This window comes from Marmota monax, unplaced genomic scaffold (assembly GCF_021218885.2).
Source record: "Marmota monax isolate L192 unplaced genomic scaffold, Marmota_monax_Labrador192_F-V1.1 WCK01_AAM20220418_F8-fsc00020, whole genome shotgun sequence".
Taxonomy (NCBI): Eukaryota; Metazoa; Chordata; class Mammalia; order Rodentia; family Sciuridae; genus Marmota; species Marmota monax.
In genome coordinates, this window is record NW_026692912.1 from 16,551,664 (window position 1) to 16,575,873 (window position 24,210).

General features: G+C 34.9%; 1 protein-coding gene across 14 annotated transcripts in view; it reads right to left on the reverse strand.

The window, feature by feature from the left end:
* Strbp (spermatid perinuclear RNA binding protein) overlaps window positions 1-24,210 on the reverse strand; it is a 140,696-nt gene that overhangs the window by 28,200 nt on the left and 88,286 nt on the right. For all 14 annotated transcript variants that reach the window (XR_009227436.1, XR_009227438.1, XR_009227437.1 and 11 more), the window contains 9 exons: window positions 18,322-18,413; window positions 17,695-17,790; window positions 16,361-16,472; window positions 15,639-15,736; window positions 15,351-15,462; window positions 6,032-6,124; window positions 5,101-5,300; window positions 3,614-3,772; window positions 157-291 (listed from right to left, as the gene is read on the reverse strand). Coding sequence is in view for 11 of the 14 variants with exons in the window: in XM_058581707.1 (XP_058437690.1) it covers window positions 157-291; window positions 3,614-3,772; window positions 5,101-5,300; window positions 6,032-6,124; window positions 15,351-15,462; window positions 15,639-15,736; window positions 16,361-16,472; window positions 17,695-17,790; window positions 18,322-18,413 (1,097 nt within the window). In the remaining 3 variants the exon portion in view is untranslated. The remainder of the gene's footprint in view (window positions 1-156; window positions 292-3,613; window positions 3,773-5,100; window positions 5,301-6,031; window positions 6,125-15,350; window positions 15,463-15,638; window positions 15,737-16,360; window positions 16,473-17,694; window positions 17,791-18,321; window positions 18,414-24,210) is intronic.

Genomic DNA, 24,210 nt, shown 5'->3' on the forward strand with positions numbered 1-24,210 from the left:
ATGTAGCTTTTATTTAAACTCATACCATGGAAAACAACAGAAATCAGATAATACCAAAAGAACAGATTGAGTCTAACAATTTTTTTAATATGTACGTTCAGGATATCCTAGGTCTGTCAGAAGAAAAATAAGACAGCATATTATCTAGAAACACACCTCCATTACAAAGCGCTTGTCATGGCTTCCACCAGTTTCTGAGATGAGTTCATACTTGAGACCTCTTCTTTTTTCATTGAGCTCCATTACAGGATTTTTGCCACTTGCTGTGAGGATAGGGCCCTGAGTTCTTACCTAAAAAAGAAAGAGAATCTGGAAGTTCAAATAAGATTTTAAACTATTAAATTCTTTTTTAATTATTTATTTGTACTTCTTAGTATATATGACAGAAGAATGTACTTTGACATATCAAACATACATGGAGTATAACTTCCCATTTTTTTGTGGATGTTCATGATGTGGAGTTATACTGGTTATATACAAATTTCTTATTAATATGATTATGCTAAAAAGAAAATTCAAAAATTCAACTTTAAAACATTTAGGGTCTAGGATGAGTCACTTAAATATAGTTATGGCAAAATATCAAAGGTGTGGAAATCTACAAGCAATAAATGCTGCTGTCAGCCTGCCTTTGAAGCAAGTCTATCCCAACAGAAGAGTACTCAAACCCAATAAAATGTAGCCTTGTCACTCCACGACCATGACAATGCTAAGTGACTAAAAAGGAGAATAGAACAACTGGGATTTATATGACACCACATTTATATTTTCACCTTTTGGGTTAGGAAGAAATAACTCAAATTGGGATGTGAAAGGAAAATATTACTATAAACCTTTCAATCGCTAAACATATTGAAGAGCACCTATAGGAAAAACCAGTAGACTATAGACTATGAATTGTGAAATATTAAAATAACAATATTGGCATCATTCACTGTCCTATAGGAGCTACAGTATACTGGAAAGGACAGAGCTAATCACTATAAAACAATGTATGTTAGAGAACAGATGCATGCTGTGGAAACACAGAGGGATCACTTTCTAGAGCAATCAGGAAAGTTTTCTTGGAAGTAACACATGACCTTAAAGGGTTAAGTACCAGACTATCTTCAGGAAAAATCAAGGAGAAAGGGCATTCTGGATGGGAGAAAGGGCAATATAAAGGCCCAAGAGAGGCAAAGAACATTTGTTTGGAGAAAGATGGAAAGTTAGGCAGCAAAGAGAAGAAGTTAGTGTACTAGGACCTGATTAGAAATACCCTGGAAGGGACCAAATCACATAGGACTTTGAATGCCAGAAAATGAGCCTTGACTTTATAATGGACAATCTGGAGGCCAGTGAAAGAGTTTAACCTGGCAACTGACATGAGGAGAGTTGTATTGTAGGAAAATCACTCCAGCAATGGTACAAAGAATTGGCTTGAAGAAGGATGTGATTATAAATTGGGGCGGGGGGGCGGGATTTCACTTAAGTATGTGAAGGTTTAAATGAAGAGAAAGACTGCACCAAAACAACAACAACAAAAAAAGAAAAATGCTGGGAGTATAATTTTGAGAAAAGAAAGACCTGACAGACTGAGTACTCTTTGAGGTCAGAGATCATGTCTGTAATTCCACTACAGAAATTTCTCAAGACATACTGAACAAACAAAATGAATGCCCAAAAATGAGATGATGCATATAAAGCTAATGAATATCAAGAGTTTCTTAATAATGTACTCTGTTGATTAAGTAGTTGCTGCTATAGAAGTGAAACAATGGACAATATTTCACTTCTATAGCAGCAACTACTTAGAAAATTGGGTCTTTTGCAATAAACATCCATTCATGATCAGTTTTCATAATTTACATTTTGAAATTTTCATGGCCAATTTCCAATCTCCATCTTTTAAAGATAATAATGAGTAATTTTAAAAACTAGACCTATATAAGCATTCTCTGCTTCCCAAACCTAAAATAACTTTTATAAAAATGAGTCCAGACAAAAAAAGTATTTGAATTTTAGGGCTAGAGGTGTAGCTCGGTGGCAGAGTAAATGCTTAGCATGTGTAAGGCCCTGCATTCACACACATGAAAAAAAAAAATCTGTGTTAATCAGTAGTAATCAGTTCCTAAAGGAAGAAATTAAAAAATAAGGACTTTTGTTCCCTGCCATTACCACATTACAGAGAAACAAAGTATAGATGGAGCAGCTACCAAAACGTCCATACACTCGTATGGCTTCTCTTAATGCAGCTCACCTAGCTCTCCCTTCCTAATTATCTTTGTACTTAATGGTCTGAATCATGTAATTTACAAGGCATTTCTTCTCTTTGATTTATATGACAGTGCCAGCAAAATAACACCTCACCCTGTGCTTTCCACAGCCAGGAGCCACTTTTGTTCTCCAGAGTAGCCCATGGAGAGTCCAGTGTGACTTTCTCAGGCTTCAGCCCCATCAGTCCTCTCTCCACACTGGCCCACTTGGCACTTTCAAACATGTACTTTCAACTCTAGGTCTTCACATCTCCTCTTCCTTCAGTCCAGAATTCCTTCTTTCCACCTTTCCCCACATGGCAAAATTTACCATCTATGACCTTGCTCATGTTGTACTACCTCTGATTTTAAGTAACTATGTAAGTGTATGTGACAGTCACATAACCACTTCCTTGAGATTTCACCCTATATATTCATTTTGCAATTACAGTACTTATCACATTGTATTATCAGTTGTTATTAACATGTCTTTTTGCCTTTCTAGCCTGGGAACATCTTCAGCTTCTGGAAACAAGATCTTGCAACACCGGCACATACTAAAAGGGGTTTATGGACTAAAATAATTAGTATATTAAATGACAAAGTATGTTGGCACAGAGTTCTATTTAGGCCTTTTTGTTTGTTTGTTTTTTTTTGGGGGGGGGGGTTTGTTCTTACAAATGACAAAGTTAAAAAAAAAAAAAAATTAAATGCAAGCTCTGTTACTCCAAAGCCAATTTCCTTGACAGAGAATCCAGTAAATGAGGGTTCCATGAATCCCTCAATGTGCTGTGTATGCTCAGTACTTAAATTTTGTCCCCATTCTATTATCTGTGGTGATAAGCTCATATGTCAGGACTTCCTCAGATTCTAAGGTACATTCTGAGTCGGGCTAGGCCCTCCTTCAGGGTTGTATCATCTAAATGACGACCCAAAATGCCCCACAAACACACACAGCTTAGCACACACCAAATAATCCCAAATTTCCTCCATTAGATCCATTTTCTGGCCTTCAGTTAGTACTGAGACTCTTGATATGTTACAATTATGACATACCAGAAGCACCTTCCATGGCCAACAACAGGGAAATGCTAATTAAATTATGATATATTCATTTGTTATGCTGACAAATATTTTTAGAAAAAAAAATCAAGACTTAAAACTGCATGAAAATATGACTATCTTCATTAAAATATTCATGAAATAGATCTGGGTTGAAATAAACCAAAATATTAATAATATCCACTACTGGGATACAAAGTTAATAATATCTGCCACTAGGATTTTTTTATTTATTCTTTTCCACATCTTTTAAAATTTCTACAATGCACCATATTACTTTTCTTTTTTTTTTTAAGGAAAAAAACACATAACTATACCTCTAAGGTACTGGAGGTTTCAGTTGTAGAATTTCCAGTATTATTGCTTGAGTTTGAAGACACTGTTTCATTTTTGCTTTCATTGTCTGATTTTTCATCGGAACTCATACATTCAATATCTGCATCAAAGCCAGTTGGATATCCCATGGCCTGTAATACCTGTGAAAATTACATTAAGGTACAGTTTTATTTAGATACTAGAGATCATAGAGAATAGATGTAACATTGAGAAAAAAATTTCAAATTCATAACATTTTGATTCACAAATACCTTTGAGGAAGAGCAACATTGTGCTGAATCTGTAAATCTTTGGTTAAATAAGGTACACTTATCAGGGTAAATTTCCTCAGAGTAATTAGGTTTAAATAAAAAATTACAGAAATGCAAACCTGAGGTTGTTCCTAGTTCATTTAATTTGAATGTGAGAGGTACAGAAAATAAAGAGCACAAGCAGGCTCAATCAATGAGATGAGAAATAAAGTAAAACAGTACATTGTCAAGTATACTGAACTAGAAAAGACCAAAGAGTCTAATCCTGTATTTCTCTTTTACTCCTTAATTTTCCAATCTGCAAACCAGGAAGACTGGATTAGCTGGCCTCTAAATTCTATGACTCGGGCTAGGTGTGTAGCTCATTGGTAGATCACAAGCCTAGCATATGCAAGGCCTTCAGTTTTGAGCCCCAGAATCACAAAAAACAAAGAATAAATTCTGTGACTCAATTCCATGAAGGGAAATTGGCCCCAAAAGGGAATCAAGATATTTTTTTTTACCTTTCAACACCTTTGTGTGTTAATTACAAAATAGTATCTAAAGCTTTAGTTACTTTATGGTAGCTTGATGAAAAATCTGGAAATGGCAAATATCTGATGATAAAGAAATATTTGAACAAATAACAGAATATCCATATCATGTCAATCAAAACAGCCATTAAGGGGCTGGAGCTGGGGCTGGGGCTCAATGATAGAGCGCTTGCCTGGCATGTGTGAGGCCCTGGGTTCGATTCTCAGCACGACATACAAAAAAATAAATAAATAAAGGTCCATCAATAACTAATAATTTTGAAAAAACAGCCATTAAAAACTACTTATGAAGACTTCATAAACAAGAAAACACTAAAGTTAATGGAAATATTAGAGAAAAAAATTATATACATAATCATATAAATACTGTGAGCCCAACTTGAAAAAACAAATAAGACAGGGAAGGGCTGGAAATAAACCTACACATAAAAATACTCACCTCTGCCTCAAAAAATGCAACTGACATTTTTATTTACTTTTTTTCTGTATTTTCCATACTTCATATAATCAACGTATACTATTTTACACAAAAAAATAATAATTTTATGATTCAGAGGTAACAAAAGTTTCTGGTATTGGTATGAAAATCTTAAAGATACCATTCATTTACTCCAGGAAAATATGCACATTATTTGGAACATTAAATAACAAAACATTGTTAAGGAAAATAAGTACAGTAAGTACCTTCACTGCTACGTGAAGTTTTGCTGTTTTCTTGGATGGTCCTGAGGCTTCATATGTTGTGCCATCCACATCTACAGACATTGTGAAGACTGGGGCGTGGACAGGGCCAGACTGAGACAAGAGCTTATACTGAAGCCCAGGCCTGATCTGATTTAGCCTCATTAGTGCATTCATAAGGTCTATTGCTTTACTATCCAAAACTATTAAAGAAAAAGAAATGAGAAATTAACTACAAAGACATTTTGTCTTAAGGTAAGCATTTGTAATTATTGTAAGTTTAGTAATTACTTAGCATTAGTAATTATTATAAGTTTACCATTTTTTTAAATTGAGAATTTCAAAACACAAATTTACATCATCTCGTAAATAGTTCTAAAATGAATTATTATGCTAACATCACTATAAAACTAACATGCTTAGTATATACATTAATTTCCACATGTGTTATTAATGTGTGTCTTAAGCAATAAAGCTTGGTAACTTGTGAAAGTTGTTTGATGATCAATTTCCCAGTGAAGAGCTTTCCATTTGGGGGGAATACTGGGGATTGAGCCCAGGGATTCTTGCATGATATGCAAGCACTCTAACACTAAGCTACATTCCCAGCCATGTCTCTAATATTTATTTCTGAAACAAGGTCTCAGTCATCCACCCAAGCTGGTCTTGAACTTACTATCCTCTGCCTCAGCCTCCCAAGTAGCTGGGACTAGAGGAGTACCCCACTTGAGATCTTATTCCTAAAACTAATCAAATCAGTCAAATTCTTTTTTATTCCCAGTGTTGGGGATTGAAACCGGCAACTCAATCTTGCTAAGGAAGCACTATCACTGAGTTGGCACCCCTAGCCAAAATCCTTCCACTTTTTATTTCCCCTTTCTGAGGCTGTAAACTCTCTCTAGTTCACATCAATAAAGATAAAGAGTTTACACACTTTTCCTTAGGTTTCGTTTCATCTTCTTATTAGGATCTTTATCATCTCCTAATCCATCTTCAAATGGCCTCTTTAGAGCTGAAGACCCAGCACCTAAAAAATATCACGAGAGTTTCACTATCAGTTGAAACAATGATCTTATTTATTCTAATATGTTCAGGTAGGAAAACATCAGAAATTACAAAGATCACACATATTTTTCACTGACCAATTAATCTATCATATTTATAATCTAGAAGAGCAAATGTTTAAAAGCCAGTCTTAACACAATTTAATATTATCACTTTTTACAAATATTTATTTTCCAATTTATTCATTATACACATATAAATACCTATGCATATGATATGCTCTGATCTCCACACAGTGGTGCTAAGAACTGAGTATGTGGCAAGTAATCAGGTCATAAGGGCAGAGCCCTCATGAAAGGGACTAGTACACTTAATAAAAGAGGCCTGAATTTGTCCCTTCCACAATATGAGAATACATAGCAGGTGCCATCTGTTAGGAATAGGTCCTCACCAGACACCAAATCTGCATGAAACTTGATCCTAGAATTCCAGCCTTCAGAAATGTGAAAAATAAACTTGTCACTTATAAATTACCCATTCTAAGGTGGTTTCTTATAGCATCCCAAAGAAACTAATATAGCATATATTTACATCTATTACATGCAAAAGTGTGGAAAGTTATACACCAAAATGTTAAAAGTAGTTACCTCTGATAGAATTATTTTTATGTGTGTCTTCTCAAATATCTGAACAGCAAAAGTGTGGAAAGTTATACACCAAAATGTTAAAAGTAGTTACCTCTGATAGAATTATTTTTATGTGTGTCTTCTCAAATATTTCTAAACCTTAACATTTGCTTCTTATATAAATATTAAGCATCAATATAATAAATCTTATGCCTTCAGAAATCTGATTATCAAACTATAAAATATCTTCTGCCTCTTCAAATCCCATTTAAGATTTTATTAACAATACCCCTTCCTCCATAAAGTCTTTCATATTGACTTTTCTAACAAAGTGTCAATGGGATCCAAAATAAGCCTGTATTGTTGTCTATACCATCTATATATTCTTGTGTGTCTTTAGTGCTCTTTGAAAGTTGAAGATATTTTCTCCTTATCTTCTACTTTATAAAGTATCTTAATCCAAGACTTAAAAGACGACTTAATAGGTATGGAATAAGTAGTAATAAAATTAATCAATTTCTTGGAAAAAGCTGTCAAGCAAAAACTTGCTAATTTTTTTTTTTTTTTAATAATAAAGAAAACCTCTCATCAACCTGTCCCAGTATGAAAAAGACTTTTCTGTGCCTTAAACTTAATAGGTGGTTGTTAACTTTTTCCTAAGGAAAGCCGTGCTCGAGATATTCATGCCACAAGATTTCTAGATACTTCTAGTGAAAAATCTGTACTAATATTGAGATTAATTATCTATTTTCTGATTATCAAGACTTATTGTCCCTTGGGGTAAACACTGACTATGGCATTTGAATGAGTCACTATTTACCTCTCAGGTCAATCAATCTTCAACAGAAGGCAATATTTGCTTAATGCTGTATTTTATTTGCATTACATAAAACCGTGAGTGTGCCAGTCTGCCAGAATGCAGCCTTTAAGAAATAGAAGTAAAAAAGGAACTATGTCTATTCAATCACTCTCTTGCTCATTAAATTACAATAAAAGTAGCTCCCTGACTGACTGGAAATCATAAGCTTGTTGAATGCACAGAGTTATTCTCTAACTCTTCCAGCTACATAAATAAAGCTCAAGCTAATTAAGCTTCATTTTATCATCCCACCCACTGAAAAAGGGCTGAAAAATCTCAGGTTAATCATAACAGTAATTGGAAAAGGGGGGAGCTTGCTTTACAAAAAGCTAGTTTTAAAACCTTTTTATTATCTAATAATAAGAAGTGATCATTTCTGAGACAAGAACATTTAAAAATAACAGTTGAGTGCTTACATCTACCTGCCTGGCACTACTATTAGTACCTTACACATATTGACTTAGTTAATTCTCACAAGCACCTTATGAAACTGGAACTTTTATCAATCCCATTTTAAATTCATTCATGTATTCATTCAATAACAAATTTTAATTATTTACTATGCACAGGACAATTTTAGATGCTGAACACTTAACAGAAGACAATCTTCCTTTTCTCAAAGAGCTTAGGCAGGGCAGTAGAGACTAATTACAACATGACATATAGTAGTGAATATAATGAAGAACAGTAAGAGGGGCTTTATGGTGAAGAGGTGTTGCTATTTTATGTATGGTACTCATTAGAAGGGTCAGAATAGCATCACTGATCAGGTAATCTTTTGAGCCATTTGGCAGGAAGCATCCAAGCAGAGAAAAGAGCATGTAGGTCCCAAGGCAAAAACACACTAAGGAACATGATAAAGGCTTGGGTGATGGGAGTGGCACAAACAAGGAATAGGTAGTAGCAGGAGATGAGGAGAGCTGGGTTACATTAGGTTCTCAACCCTGTGCTATTAACTGACAAAATGTCAAGGTTCCACTTCCAAGATATGAGAGTAAATAAATTAGAAAAGAGTTCCTGATGAGATCCTTTAGAAAGGATGAGATGTTTACAAAGCTAAACAAAACTTAGAATAAATATCTGTTCCCAGACAATGAAGAATTAGTCTTGAGAGATAAAGGAAACCCTGCACTGGGGGCCACATTTCCCCTATGGCTATTTTCCAAATCCAAAATAGTATACAAAGAACTGAACAGACTTCTTTCAACAGGCTCCTAGGTCTCAGGGTTCCAAAACTGAAGTTCAAAGACCACCAAGAAGAGAAGGCATGGTGGATCCCCATAATCTAAGTTGGGCTTCTAAAATGTTATAAACTAAATGTAAGATGATCTGGAAATAGTCACAAAGACTGAAGCCCAACTTCCATCACCTTAATCCCAGAGTGCAATAAAATTATCCAGGACTGCCAAATCCATTTGCCATCTCACAGAAAAATTAAATAAATCCAGGCTTTAAAGTCTCTATAATTTTCATCTTAACCTTCAACATTTATTATAACCAGGCACATGAGAAGATTTTGTGTTCAAAAATCCAAGAGAAAGCAGAAAACATAAACAGACCCAAGAAGGACCCAGGTGATGGACTTTTCAAAAGCAAACTTTATTACAAAGAACTTCTGGAAGAAAACCTGAAAGTTAATACTTTATATCCAAAATTCTAGAAATGAAAAAATACAACATAAGCTTAAAAACTGACACACCAGAAGAGGGTTGTGGTGGGGATCTTTCAAACATATGCTCAGATAATGGCAGAATAAGTAAAAACTCAAAAACAAAAAGTTAAATAGAAAATGCTCATTCGTCTGGAAATGAAGCAATGACATCTAAATGAACAAGGGGTCTAAGAATTAACAATAAGGGAAAATAATAAATGTTTTTAAATAATAATAAAAGTATCAAAAGAACATGATGCACTTAAAATCTGTGCTTAAAAGGAAGCTTACCCACTTAAAAGTACATGCAATTAAATAAGAGACTGAAAACATAAATAATGGAACAGAAAAATAAGAGACTGAAAACATAAATAATGGTAACAGAAAACAGAAGGCAGAAAAATTAAAGCACAGAAATCAGTGAAACAGAATATGAACATACAACTAAGATAAACAAAACCAAAAGTTGATTTTTAAAAATCATAAATCCCTATTGAGAGTGATCAGAAAAAAAGGAAGATATGAAATACATAAAAGCAATGCAAATTTTAAAAGAGGATTGACTTACGAACTACTTTATTTCAAAATATTTTTAAATTTAGGTGAAACAGACAAATTCCCAGAAAAACAAAACTTCCCACAAATGTTATAAGAAGATGACACTCCTATGCCTATTAGATCCATGATTTAAAACTTCCCACAAAGAAAACCACATGCCCAAAGGCTTCTAAATATTTAAGAGGAAAAAGTAATACCAATTCAAAAGAACAGAAAAAGAAGGAACACTTCCTAACTTACTTTATTAGGCAGTATAACCTTGAAGTGGAAACATTATAGAAAATGAATACTACTGGTCAATGTAACACCAAAAAAACCTACAAATAATTGGTTATAGTAGTTTTATTAGTCTCAAACCAAAAACTAACAAAATATCCTAAAATAGGTGAATGGTTAAACAAATTCCAGTTCATCTATACCATGCACTACTTACTGCACATAAAAAGGACAAACTATTGACACATGCCAACACTTTGGATGGACTCCTAAGATTACAATCTGAGTGGGAAAAAAAATCTCAAAAGGTCACATACTATGTAATCCCATGTATCCCTAAATGATAAAATTACCGAGACAAGAGAAATTTTGGTGATTCCTAGGGCTTAAAGGACAGGTGGGGAAGAGAGATAGGTATGCCTATAAAAGGGTAGCACAAGTGAAATTTTTCTGGCGATGGAATAGTTCGGTGTCTTGGTGGCAACAGTAGTTACAGAATCTACATGCATGGTACAATGACATAAAACTTAAATACACATATTGTATCAACGTCAATTTCCTGATATTACACAAAATGTAACAATTTAGGAACTGGGTGAAGGATATATTAGACCTCCCCATATCATCTTTGCAATTGCCTGTGGAAAAAAGACTGCTAGCCAGATATGGTGGCACACACCTGTAATCCCAGAGACTCAGGATCAGGAGGCTGAGGCGGGAGGATCCCAAGTTCAAACCCATTCTTATCAAAAGCAAGGCGTTAAAGAACTCAGTGAGACCCTGTCTCTAAATAAAATACAAAATAGGGCTGGGGATGTGCCCCAGTGGACCAGTGCCCCAGAGTTCAATCCCCAGTACAGAAAGAGAGAGAGAGAGAGAAAGAGAAAGAGAAAAGAAAAAAAGGAAGGAAGAAAGGACTGCTGTTTTGTTCAGATAAGACTTCAAGGGAAAGATAAAAGCAGAAGGACCAGACTGGAAGTTATTGTAATAAACAAGGTAAGAGATGATGGTAGCTGAGACAAAAATATTAGCAAAGAAGAAACTAAAGAAAGATGAATACTGGACAGACTTTGAAATAAATAGACAGGGTTTGCTAGTGGTTTGAAGATAAGTAAATGAAAATGAATTCAAAGGTAGATTGAAAGATGTGGGTCTGAATACACAAGGTGGAGAATTTCCACAACTGGGACAGGGATACTATGGCAAGAGAAGAACAGTGACAGAGTGAGGCAGGAGTATGGATTTTAGAAATCTTAGGTTTGAGATGTGTTAGGCAGCTATGTGGGAATACTGAGGCACTGAGTTGAAGGACTGGAAGTCTGGGATGTAAGTAAATTTGGGAAAATCTGCAGTGTACAGAAGAAATTTCATGAAAAGAGACTAAAGGAGTCAGTGCAAATAAGGTCTAAGAACTGATTCCTGGGACACCTTAAAATTTGCAAGTTAGATGAGGAAGAACAAGCAAAGATAACTGAGGGGATGCCAACAGGGCTAGAAGAATGAAGAGAAAGTGATTACCTGGAAGTCAAATGAAAATCACTATTTTATTTCAGGAAAAACTGTCTGCCAGTATTAAAATGGTGCTAAGGATACAGGGCAACAGAAGCTTTGATACACTTCTGGTGGGAGAGAGTAAGCTGGTATATCTAACAATTCACTAAGTCACTTACTGGACTACAGTAATTCCAAGACACATACCTCAGAAGACATGTCTAAGAATACTCATAGCAATACTGTGAGTGGTTGTAAAAAAACTAACGAACCTAAACATCTTGCAAAAGTAGAATGAATAAACTTTAATATACTTAAATATGTACTGCTGAGCTATTAAAATGAATAAAATAATGCAGCACCATGGAATAATAGCAAACAATGCTGGAGAGAAAGAAGCCAGTCACAAAAGAGTAAATAAACTCAGTATAGTTAGTTTCTAGAAAGTGCCAGGCAAAAATCAAATTATTTAGGAAAGCATATGTAAGTAGGAAAGTGATAAAACAATCTAGGAAATGACTGGAAAATTGTTGGGAACGATAGTTCATGTGGCAAAAGAAGGTAATGGGGCAGAGTAAACAGATGGTTCCCAAGGAGCTATGATGTTTTATTTTTTTAATAAATGACAGCAAAATGCATTACAATTCTTATTACACATACAGAGCACAATTTTTCTTATCTCTTATTTATATACAAAGTATATTCACATCAATTCGTGTCTTCATACATGTACTTTGGATAATGATGTCCATCATATTCCACCATCATTGCTAACCCCATGCTCCCTCCCTTACCCTCCTACCCCTCTGCCGTATCTAGAGTTTGTTTATTCCTCCCATGCTCCTGTTCCCTACCCCACTATGAATCAGCATCCTTATATAACAGAAAATATTTGGTTTTTAGGGATTGGCTAACTTCTTAGCATTTATCTTCTCCAACTCCATCCATTTACCTGATGTTTTGTTTATTGACTATGGCAGTGATTAAATAAATTTTTTAAATAATTACTTTTAACCCATATGCTTTTTCTATTTATGTGCAGTATCTCATAATAAAATAAACATAGGTGCCAAAAGTTGCTGAAAAGTTGGCTAAGACAAAGACTGAAACCCAACCCCAAAATGTGGTAACATGAAGGTCACAAGCAGGAAAGGGTGAGGAAGAAAGTCTGATTAGAACATGTTCAAAAGGGAACAGAAAATGAGGAAAAAGAAGTAATAGGCCACTCCTTCCAAAAGTACAGCTCTAAAAGTGAGCTGAGAAATATAACTCTGGTAGGGGCAGCTGTAAAACCAAAGAAAGAGTTTGTTTTGGCTTTGGCTTGCAGATGGGAAATACTATAGCAGGTTTTTACGTTGATGAAAATGACTCAATAGACAGGGAGAAACTGACATTGGTGAGAGAAAAGAGAACTTCTGGAATAATGTCCACTGACAGGCAAGAAGGAATGCGATACAACAGATAAGTAGAAAGGTTCATCTTAACTCCAGATTACTACTAATGTGAGAAAACAGAAGCTAACAAGGTCATTGGGTGAGAGTAAGGATGGGGAGTTAGAGATGTGAAAGAGCTATCTAGGAAATTTGGAGAACTTTTGATTTTATGGGAGAATTGTCAGACAACATAAGTAGTCCCCATGAGGTTAGTGTCACAGACTGAAAGAAAAATGATCAACATGGCTGTGTTTTTTATCCCCAATTATGTTCATAAATCTGATGTAGGAAGAAAGATGGAATTCAACCAGTTAGAAGATTATCAGGAAGAGAGGATCAAGGAAGTGAAAGTACATGCCAGGGAGTGATCACAAGGATACGCCAGAGAACACAAGCAGGGTATAGACAGAAGGGAGACCATGAGAAGAATAGGGACTATGTAAAGATAATAAAATCAATGGTAAGTTCAAGAAATAAGAGTATTAGAGAGAGTAACAATAAGAAGAAGCTGGAAAGAGTACAGGAATAGTTATTGCTGAAGACTCATAGAATGAGTAACTGAGTGAGTGTAAGATAGAATAGAAAGTAATTATGGGAGAGGAAGTTAAGGAATTGAGAATGTCAGAGTTTGGCGGAATAAATCACCTGAAAGAATACTGAAATCACCAAGAATTATAGAAATTAAATTGAAGTATAATATCAGAAAGGTAGGTGCTAAAAATATGAAATTATGAGGGATATCATCTTATAATTAAGGCACAAAATGAGAAACTGACTTGCTCAGATCATGCAGCTACTAAATGATAGAGCTACAACAGGAACACTAGGACATTCTGACTCTATTTTATGCTCTATGTTGACAAATTAGCAGTTACCAAACCTCTGAGAAAGACCTTTAAAATTAAAAACAAAAACAAAACCTAAGTCACATGATGGCAGATACACTTTCACTATATAGTGGGAGAAAAAAAGTACTGTGAATTTGGCAACAGAAATTTTTTTGCTACTAATCATAAAATGTACATTTTTCAAAATTTTTATTCAATCATGCCATTCATAGACAACTCTTAATGTGGCATGATTATGTAAATCCCTCTCAGTAATCTCATTGCCAACCTGTGAATACACTCTTGAAAAAAGGAACTTTTACTTCCATAAATTTTATTGAGCACTCCTTTATAACAATGATATGATACAGTGTGGAGGATTCTCTCCCCTGATGAGTTCACAGTATAAGGCAGTGATTCTCAAACTTTTTAGTTCAGGACTATTTTATATTCTTTTTTCCCATATTTTTTATTGGTGCATTAAAATTGTACATAATGTTAAGATTTGTTGTTGCATATTCATTCACACAATAGGACAATATTATTTGGCCAATATCATTCCTACTTTATAGTCTTAGCTTTGCTTTGTGGGTAGTATCTATCAATATTTGGCATTATAGAAATTAAAATAAAGCTTGTTAGCCTCTAGAAAATTGTACACTCAGGAAAGAGTGGAAAAGAAACAAGAAAAATTAATAGTATTACTATGAAACAATTTTTGATCTTGTGGGACTCCTTGAATAAGCCCTTTTAGACCTACTGGAAATCTAGTGTCTAAAAAAATAGATTGAGCACCTGCATTATTTTTGTCATATAGAAATTACTAAGATAATGTCAACTGTGGGAAGTGGGCTGGATTCTAGGTGGTATTAAATATCCCACCTTTTAGTATAACGTGAGAGACAAGAGAACAAAATGAAATATTTTCTGTGGCACAGTGAAAAGAGTAAGTGGATTCAGACTCAAATATCTGCTCTATTCCAGGCAATGAGCCAGGCATTTTCACCTGACAACAGTCAATAAAGTAAGAAAGACTAAAGTAATATGTCTACGAAGAGGAACTAATTGCTCAAGGCCTCAAACTAGTAGGTAGTTGATTCCCACTGGAATCCAGGTCATACTGATCCCATTTTTGTTCAAACTCTAATCTGAGTTCAAACAGACTAGTACAAATGGAAGATGGTCCTGAATGGTCCAATATTCATTCCTTCTCCTCTCTATATATTTTGTTTTTTCTGTCTTAATTACATCAAACTTTCAAGCATGAGAAAGATCATTAAGCTGATCAGTGATCTCTTCTCCTTGGATCATACGATCTGCAAGTATGGTCTCTAATTCAATATGTAATAACAAAATACGGCTAACACAGACAAATGAGCTGATCATTAATAAGAACAACTGATAGCAAGCTACTGTCACTGATGGAGATATAGGCCAACAAAGTCAGGCGGGAGAGGAAGCAATAAACTTTCTTATAAATGACTTAGATAAACAAGGATTAAGTACCTTAAACAAGAGAGGCATCCCATAACCATCACTGCCAACCCCCACCCAACCCTAATATAAGACATTTAGATTTAGGCTCACCTTCTTTATCAGTAACTGACCAAGAATACTTCTGAAAAGGCTTACTAGAAGGAAGGGGGTCCATCTCCAGCACTTTATAAATCTGGCCAAAGGCTGATAGTCTAAGGGCATGCTAAAGAATAAAACATTAATTCAATCAAATTTCAGTAGCCATTCATAAATCCACTAGAACATCTAGCTAAAATGACATTCATTAAATGCTAGCATGCTTTTGTTCAATCTGAAGAGTTAGAAAAATTAAGTTGTGATATATCTCTAATAAATCACCACGTGTGCCAAGTCTTCTACCTGTGCACTGTGGGTAATATCTTCTTTTTGCTGGATGGTCATATAGCTCAGAGCATCTGTTGGGTCTCGCTCACAAGGATCATGAAGACCGGGACCCCCTTTGGCAAAAGGCAAAGGCAAAACATAAATACCATTTAGAATTGGGTTTAGAATTCAATAAACTAACACAAAATAGAGTGAGAAAAGAAAAGGGGAAGAAAAAAAAAAGAGGAGTAAAAGTCTATTCAATTAACTGGAGTTTTAAGGACACTCTCATTTTTGATACGTTAGCACTAAACTACCCATATTTTATATTGGAAGTCCCTTGTATATTTAACAACAGCATGATGAATCATTCCAAAGGGATTACATATGAAAAATAAGACCAAATTTAATTTTTCCAAATTTAACACCAGACTGCAAACAGAATGAACTTCATACATTTTGTATCAACATCTGCATTTTCAAATTCAGACTTCTAGGTAAAGCAAATTCATAGCAGACATAATATCTTATTAGTACCCTTTATGTTAGTACATAAAAAAAAACAAATTATAATTATTGAAAAAGTTTTATAGCACTTTTCCAACACACAAACATCTACTTGCTAACATTCTAAGCAAAATAGCTCCTACACACCATTTTCCTGTGTAGAGGACAAATTTAGCACATATTTAGAAAAATAAACTTAAAATTAGATTTTTTTCTTTTTTTTTTTTGCCTCCAGAGTTTGAAACCCTTACCAGGAAGTAGTATTCCAGATGCCAAACACTCCATTACTCGTCTCAAGGCCTCCCCAGCGCCCAAAGGTCTATTACAAGTACCTATAGACTTTTCACATATAAGCTCTAGTGGCTAGAAGATATTAAATTACAAATTAGTACATGCACCAAGTGTTAAAAGGATTCCAGTTAAATGTGAGCTGACATTTGTTTCTACAAGGGAAGCCAAAAGAGTCAAAAAGTCAATTTAATATTTAGGGCCCACTTCACTCTTCCCCCATGATTAAAAAAATTTTTTCCCCAAATTTCAGAAAGCGGGAAGGCAGTGCTTGGGGCTGAACCCAGGAATTTGCATATACTAAGGAAGTGTTCTACCATCACTGAACTACATATACCCGCAACCCCCCAACCAGTTTTTAAATTGAGCATTTTTGAAATATTCTCAAATGACACTTTAGTAACAAAAGCTTTCTAAATTTAGTTACCCTGAAAGAATTACTAAAGAAATTATGGTGATCTAATTCATTTAACAAAAATTTAATAGAGCTTCGTGTAAGGTAGTAATAATAACAAGCCAATATGCAAAATCCAGTCCACCAAAATCCCACTTAATTTATTAGGAAATTTTCAAACTATAAACATCTCAATGTAAGAATAAGTCTTCATTTTTAGATAGTCTGCTCCAAGTACTATAATTAGAATAAAGAACCAAATCTATATTTAATAAACTGAAAACTAATGATACTTTATCAAAGTAATAATTGTTAGAGATTTATGTATAAATGACCCTTTACAGCCTTATTTGAATTGTTTTATAGAGTTCTTAAGTTGAGTCTTGATTGGGGTCCAGTATAATTTCCAAATTAAGTCAATATTACAATATATATCATAAATTATGTCCACAATTGGCTTGGAGTGTACTATTTGCCTGACTTTAAGTACTAACATGATAAGTTAATAATTAACTGTGTCTCCACTTGTCAGATAATTTCAACTATAATGGAAAGAGGCACTGAGAGAAATGGGTCAGCCAATGAGGCTTTTGTGGGCAGCAGATGACCAATAAGTGATCAACCATCAATGAAGAGCTAAGGGCAGGAAGATACTTATCAAAAAGGTATAAAACTTTCTGTCAGAAAAAAATCTGATTCGGTAACATGAATATAGTATGGCATATACAAGTTATATGCATAATAATTCAAATAAAAGATGCATAATTTTCCCCCAGGGAAAAAGAGATAACACATACCTTACTAACACAGAAGGTAGTCATTTTATAATAACATACCATTCTTATAGGATTTCCTCTGCTATAGCTTTGGAACTTGCTTTTAACTAAATATTTAAGTACTTACCCATCCTTTTAATGGTGCCCATGTGGGGACTCTGTTGCACAAATCACGCAGAATGCGGAGAACAATTACACATGATTTTAATCCATTTGCCCTTGCCTAAAACAAACAAAATGATTCCAATATCCCTGTTGAAATCCATTCTTCATTTTAAGCATATTGATCATGGATAGGTTCTTTAAGTGAATACTAATTAGCAATTAACTAAATATTTGGTTTTCAAGCAAACCAAAATATCAAGCTATCAAAAGTAGTAAACCTCAGTTCAGAAAGGTAGATTTTAAAGTAAAAGGAGCTTCCTTTTAAAATTCCTTTTGTAGCCTTATGGCAACTCCATTGCAGGAAACTATTTTTATTTTTAGCTTTTTTACCCATGGTTGTATTTTACAAGTCATCATTTAAAAGTCAGAATAATTTTAAGCCAAAATAAATTATATGATAACAGAACATCATCATTAACTATAAAAGAAACTATTCCAGGCACTTCACCTAAGTTAAAACTCTTACTCCAATAACCCTATGAGGTGTAAAGTACCCCATCTTACATAGTACACAGAAACCAGTGTTGAGTGCTCCAAGTGAAACCTGCACAATTCTACAATTACAGTAAGATAATAACAAAAAGCCAACCTGAAACCATTTGGCATGTCGAAGAGACGCCAAGGCGTTCAGGCATTTCTGCCTGTCCAATAAGTCCGGAGGATCTTTCATCGCAACATTTTCTAATGGTAAAATGGGATAGAGAGAGACAGATACAATTTGACCAAGGGGTTCCGTCAAATTTCCAAACAATTAAAAAAAAAAAAAGAAGAAGAAGAAGAATAGCAGCATCTGAGTGAACTAATAAGACTCCCAGAAAATTTCATGGTTTGGTTTTGTTGCTTCTTTTTTAAATTACGTGCACATTTACGTAAGTAAACAGGAACAGCATTTGTGCACAAGTACAATGGAACATACAGGAATTCATTTTGTCAACAAATCAGTGACCCTGCATAATCTGGGATCTTATTAATAAGCATGTATAATATCATGGCACAAAATAAGTACATAGCACTTTTTCCTTTGTCAAGACATAAAGAAGGAAAAATTAGGACCAACAGCAATAACAACTTTTTTTTACAGAAAAAAAAAATTGATCACTGATTAGTTTTTAAGGAAAACTGGAGCTCTCGTGTTAATGGTCAACTTGAGGTTTACTGATTAAACACTGATTATGCCAAAACACTTTTTGCAACTAAATAAACTCATTCAAAAAATAATCATTACTAGAAACTTTACTCCACTGATGAGAACGTAAGTAAGTGTTATCCTGAAGTTCTCATGTCTTTTCTGAACAAAATTATTAAAAATTACAAATATAAAACAAATTGAAATAAATTTCCAATTTTATATACCTCCTTTTGAAAAAAGGCAGTTCAAAGACTACTATCTGGGCTGGGGATGTGGCTCAAGCGGTAGCTTGCTCGCCTGGCATGCGCAGGGTACTAGGTTCGATCCTCAGCACCACAGAAAAAAATAGGACGGAAGGAAGGACGGAAGGAAAGGAAGGAAAGGAAGGACGGAAGGAAGGAAAGGAAGGAAAGGAAGGAAGGAAGGAAGGAAGGAAGGCGGATGGACGGATGATGTGTCCATCGAAAACTAAAAAATAAATATTAAAAAAATTCTCTCTTTCTCTCTAAAGACTACTATCTAATTACAGCTATTTGACTTGCCTTAATATTTTAAAAATTGGTTTAGATGGCCCAAAGCAGCAAAATTAAAAATTCAAACATGATTAACGACCAATACCCACACTTAAGATACTACATGATATTAAATCCAAGTTTGGAAAGGCAAATTTATTTCCTCTAAGCTACAAAGAAGTAGGCTTTTTGGTTTTTTGGGGTTTTTTTTTCTTGATGCATATTTAAAAGCATACAATACACAAATGTTTCTTGGGGGATGATGTTTTATCTAATCTAAATCAGATTTACTAATTTCTTTGAAGAACTCTTATATTCAAGAGTGCCCATCTACACTTCTTCCTAGTATTCCCCTAACAGTAGTAGGCTTGGTTATACATTTGTGTGGGCCAACTAATACAATGTAAATATTTTTAAATGAAGGACAAGAGCAGTGATACTTTTTGGTTTCTTTAGTTATCAGACTCCACTATAGCAAATACATTTATTCTAGTGGATAAAATGTCATTATCTAAAACTGAAGGCATATGCCCAATAGAAAGCAAATCTCCAGCCAGGCATGGTGGCAGACACCTGTAAAACCAGCGGCTCTAGAGGCTAAGGTAGGAAGATCGTGAGTTCAAAGCCAGTCTCAATAAAAGCAGGGTGCTAAGCAACTCAGTGAGATCCTGTCTCTAAATAAAATACAAAATAGGGCTGGGGGATGTGGCTCAGTGGCCAGGTGCCCCCAAATTCAATTTTGCACCTCTGATGACCAAAAAAAAAAAAAAAAACTATATGGGCTGGGGATGTGGCTCAAGCGGTAGCACGCTCGCCTGGCAGGCGTGCACTCCCGGGTTCGATCCTCAGCACCACATACAAAGATGTTGTGTCCGCGAAAACTAAAAAAATAAATAAATATTAAAATATTCTCTCTCTCTCTCTCTCTCTCTCTCTCTCTCTCTCTCTCTCTCTCTCTTAAAAAAAAAAAACTATAAAGGACAAAGTGCTACACACTTATTTTATGACAAGGTGAGCTCTACAGCAGATATCTGCATTGTTCCCCATTAGCCCTGCCAACAAAAGTCACAATACAGGGCATCTCATTTTACTACCCTCATCCCCTCCTTTTTTTAACTCTTCAAATGGAAACTCTTGTAAAGAACTATTAATGTGGATTTATTTATAAACATTCATAAATACAGTATGGGTATTCACAGGTGATCTAGCTCCTAGACTTGTCATTATCTAATTTTGTCTTCACAATGACACAAAATGTACAACTAACCCATTTTAATGATTTATGTCAAAATGTTTAACTATGGTCAATACAAGCATCTCTGTAAAGCTCACATACCAGATAAAACAAATTATGAATGATTAGAATCTTAAAAGTTAGACATGACAAAGGTTGACTGACTGCTAAGTAATATAATCCAAATAAAAGATATAGAATTTGATTATTTTTATCATTTCAATTTTTTAATTAATAGGAAAAAAAACAGTAAAGCAAGCTAAGCTTTATTCTATCATCTTACCAAGTATGGATATCGGGAAGAGGGAGGCAATAGAAGAGGGAAGTAAGGCAGAAGTTTTGATAGAAAAAGGCAAGTCAAAACTCTTTTTGTGCTTTCTAGTATTTCATCCAGTGGTCAGAGTTCGTAAATTATACCTTAGATTGATTGTATTTATAACAGATATTTATAACAAGACATCATAAAAATATTTCAATAAATTCTTTCATCTCTAAGAGTCTAACCACAAACTCTTATTTAAAAAAAAAAAAATCAAGACATCAGCTTGCTACAGACAGTCAACATTTGGAGACAATAGATTCTACTAAAAAGATATGAAAGGGGCAGACACTGGACAGAAGACTTGCAACAGATTCCCTTTACATCACCATCAGAATGGCCATGTTTCTTCATGCTCTGATAGTCAAAAAGTCAAAAGATCCAAATATTTCAAGGGTCATAAGATAGGAAATAGCAGAGGAGATAAAATAATTCATCTCATTTTATCTTCATAGTTTTTATATTACACAAAATAAACTCATATGGTACAACAGTGCACCTTATTAGTCCACCATGTCTATTTCCTTTATGTGGTTAATAATATACAGTTTTATATATTTTCACTGATTAAAAAGTAACTTCATTATTAATATGGCAATCATAGGACTGGTGCTAGAATTTAATACTTTGGGACTTCAAAACAAGAGTTTCAATTTTGTAGTAGGGAAAAAGCTATTCTGATGAAAAGACAGGGGAGTCCCTCTTGGACTCCTTAATAGAAACAATGGAATTGTGAGCCATTTCATTTTTTACTATGGTGACCAGTGAAACAGGTAAAAATAGCATAGGAGGTTCTAGTGGTGGAGTATTGGCAGAAATGCCAAAGCAAAAAAAAAGCTTTTGAAAATGTATTTACTCAGGAACCTGGCACCAGGGCATGAAGGTACACTCAACATTCTGAACAATGAAAGCATTGGAAAGAAGTCTGTTATACCTAACCATGTTTATTTGGTTAGAGGTTAGATCAGTGAACAGAATCACACCATACTGCAGGAAATGTTGGTCAGTTTCTCTCAGTGCCTCATTACATGCAAACTACCTGGCCCTGTAAACAAAGTCACTAGCCTGGAGATGGGGGCAGAAAAAAAGCCAAACGTGGCTGGGCTCTTTAAAGGTAAAATAATTTAGTTGGGATATCATGACAGGCTCCTTGACAATCTGGATGAAACTGAGTTACTGTGTTCATGCTGACATAATTTTCTAATTAGCCTGAAGATATCCCGGCAGCCCCTCCTCTCTCAATTCCTTGAAGATTTCTGGAAAGAAGACATTATGCCCAATGGCACTGTCCATGCAAAGTAACAGGACACAATAATGCAGGCAGTAAATGTAGAAACAAGGTAAAAGAGAGACTGTTCTAATTTATGCTAGTAATGTTACTCAGGATGACTTTTCTTCAGTGGCAGTCAAGCATTGGAAAGATATGGCCAAAGGTTTGCCCTGGATAAACAACCAGAGCAGCTGGTTAATAGCTGGGGAAGACAGGAAAATAAAGCCTGCAGCATCAGTTGTGATGTCTAGACTGAGAATCTACTGTCTCAAGACACACATGCTAGTGAACTTATGCCAAGAAGAGTCAGAAGTTCACACTGGCACCAATACATGAAAAGAAGACTCTCAGGCAATTTCTCCCTCAACCCCTGCATACTCCCCCTCACCCTTGACCCCCAGTTTGGGGGACAGAGGTTTATATTAGCCTTAAACAGAAGAGTCTCTATTTTCCCTATCCACCTGGTTTCAAATTGCTTTATAAATATAATTTTAAAAACGATTTATCATTCCCAATCACATATATACTTCTGGTTTAAAATCACAAGCACCAAAAGAAGCTTGAGCCTATAATGTTCAGAAGGACTAGATCTGGTAAAGCACTCATGCAGTAACCCCAGACAAGAATGGGAGAGTAGACTGCACACGGAACTTTGAGTCATAGGACCTGGGCAAAAAGTGAGACTTTCCTCAATTATAAGGCAGGATAGTAACTAACCCAAGAGGGCTGCTGTGAGGTTTTTTTGTTTTGTTTTAAATAAATCACATATAAGGAAATGTTTATCACACAGTAGGTTATAAAATACCTTGAAAGACAGAGATCTTCAAAAATCTATTGCTTGAGCTTTAAGATGTTACTTATTGTTAATGCTTCTTTCCTACATATTGGACAGTCCTATTTTAATCAGACAATATGATAAGTACATAAATTCACTTCACTGATTTATATGTGGTATTGCTTGATCGCCTCCTGTGTGTTGGTCATAGTTAGTTGTAGGTACTAAGGAAAAAGACTAGCAGTAGTAAAAAAGAAAGATACCCAGTCTCAGTGAATCATTAGCTATATAATGAGCATACTCATTATGAGCATTATATAATGAGAATCTGTATACTGATTCTATTATTATACACTTCAATGAGTTTTTAAGAATTTAAAAATGTTTACCTCAGGTTGCTAGACCTACTGTGCACATATTACTCACATTATTAACTCAAGGAAGTTTGAATAGGTATGTTTGTGCTATGAATCTTTAATAAGCTGAGTTATTACTACTATTTACTGAATAGATACTTTGTGCCAGTATACAAGTCATATTATATAAATTATCTTATTAATTTCTGAGCAACTTTTTCAGGTATTTATTATCACAATTTAAAATGAAGAAAACATGCCCAAGGACGCATAGCAGTAAAAACTAACAGAGTTAATAGTGAACATAGGGCTGCTGCACACCAAAGTCTGTGCTTTTTCTCCAATGCCTTCTTTTTTGGGGGTGGGGGGACCGGGATTGAAATCAGGGGCACTTGACCAGTGAGCCACATCCCCAGCCCTATTCTGTATTTTATTTAGAGACAGGGTCTCACTGAGTTGCTCAGTTCCTCGCTTTTGCTGAGGCTGGCTTTGAACTCGCAATCCTCCTGTCTCAGCCTCCAGAACCGCAGGGATTATAGGCATGCACCATAGCGCCCAGCTTCTAATGCCTTCTTCAAAAAGAATATATGGGGCTGGGGATGTGGCTCAAGCAGTAGCGCGCTCGCCTGGCATGCGCGGTGCACTGGATTCAATCCTCAACACCACATAAAAATAAAAAATAAAGATATTGTGTCCACCTAAAACTAAAAAAAAAAAAAAAATGTAGTAATGAATGAGAAAATTATTATTCTACAGGGCCTATAAATAAAGGATTAGAATATGATAAGAAAACTGACTACAAGAAGGAGCTTTACATATGAAATTTTAAACAATATCAAAGATTTACTGTGTACTCTGGCAATTTAAAATATATATAGTAATT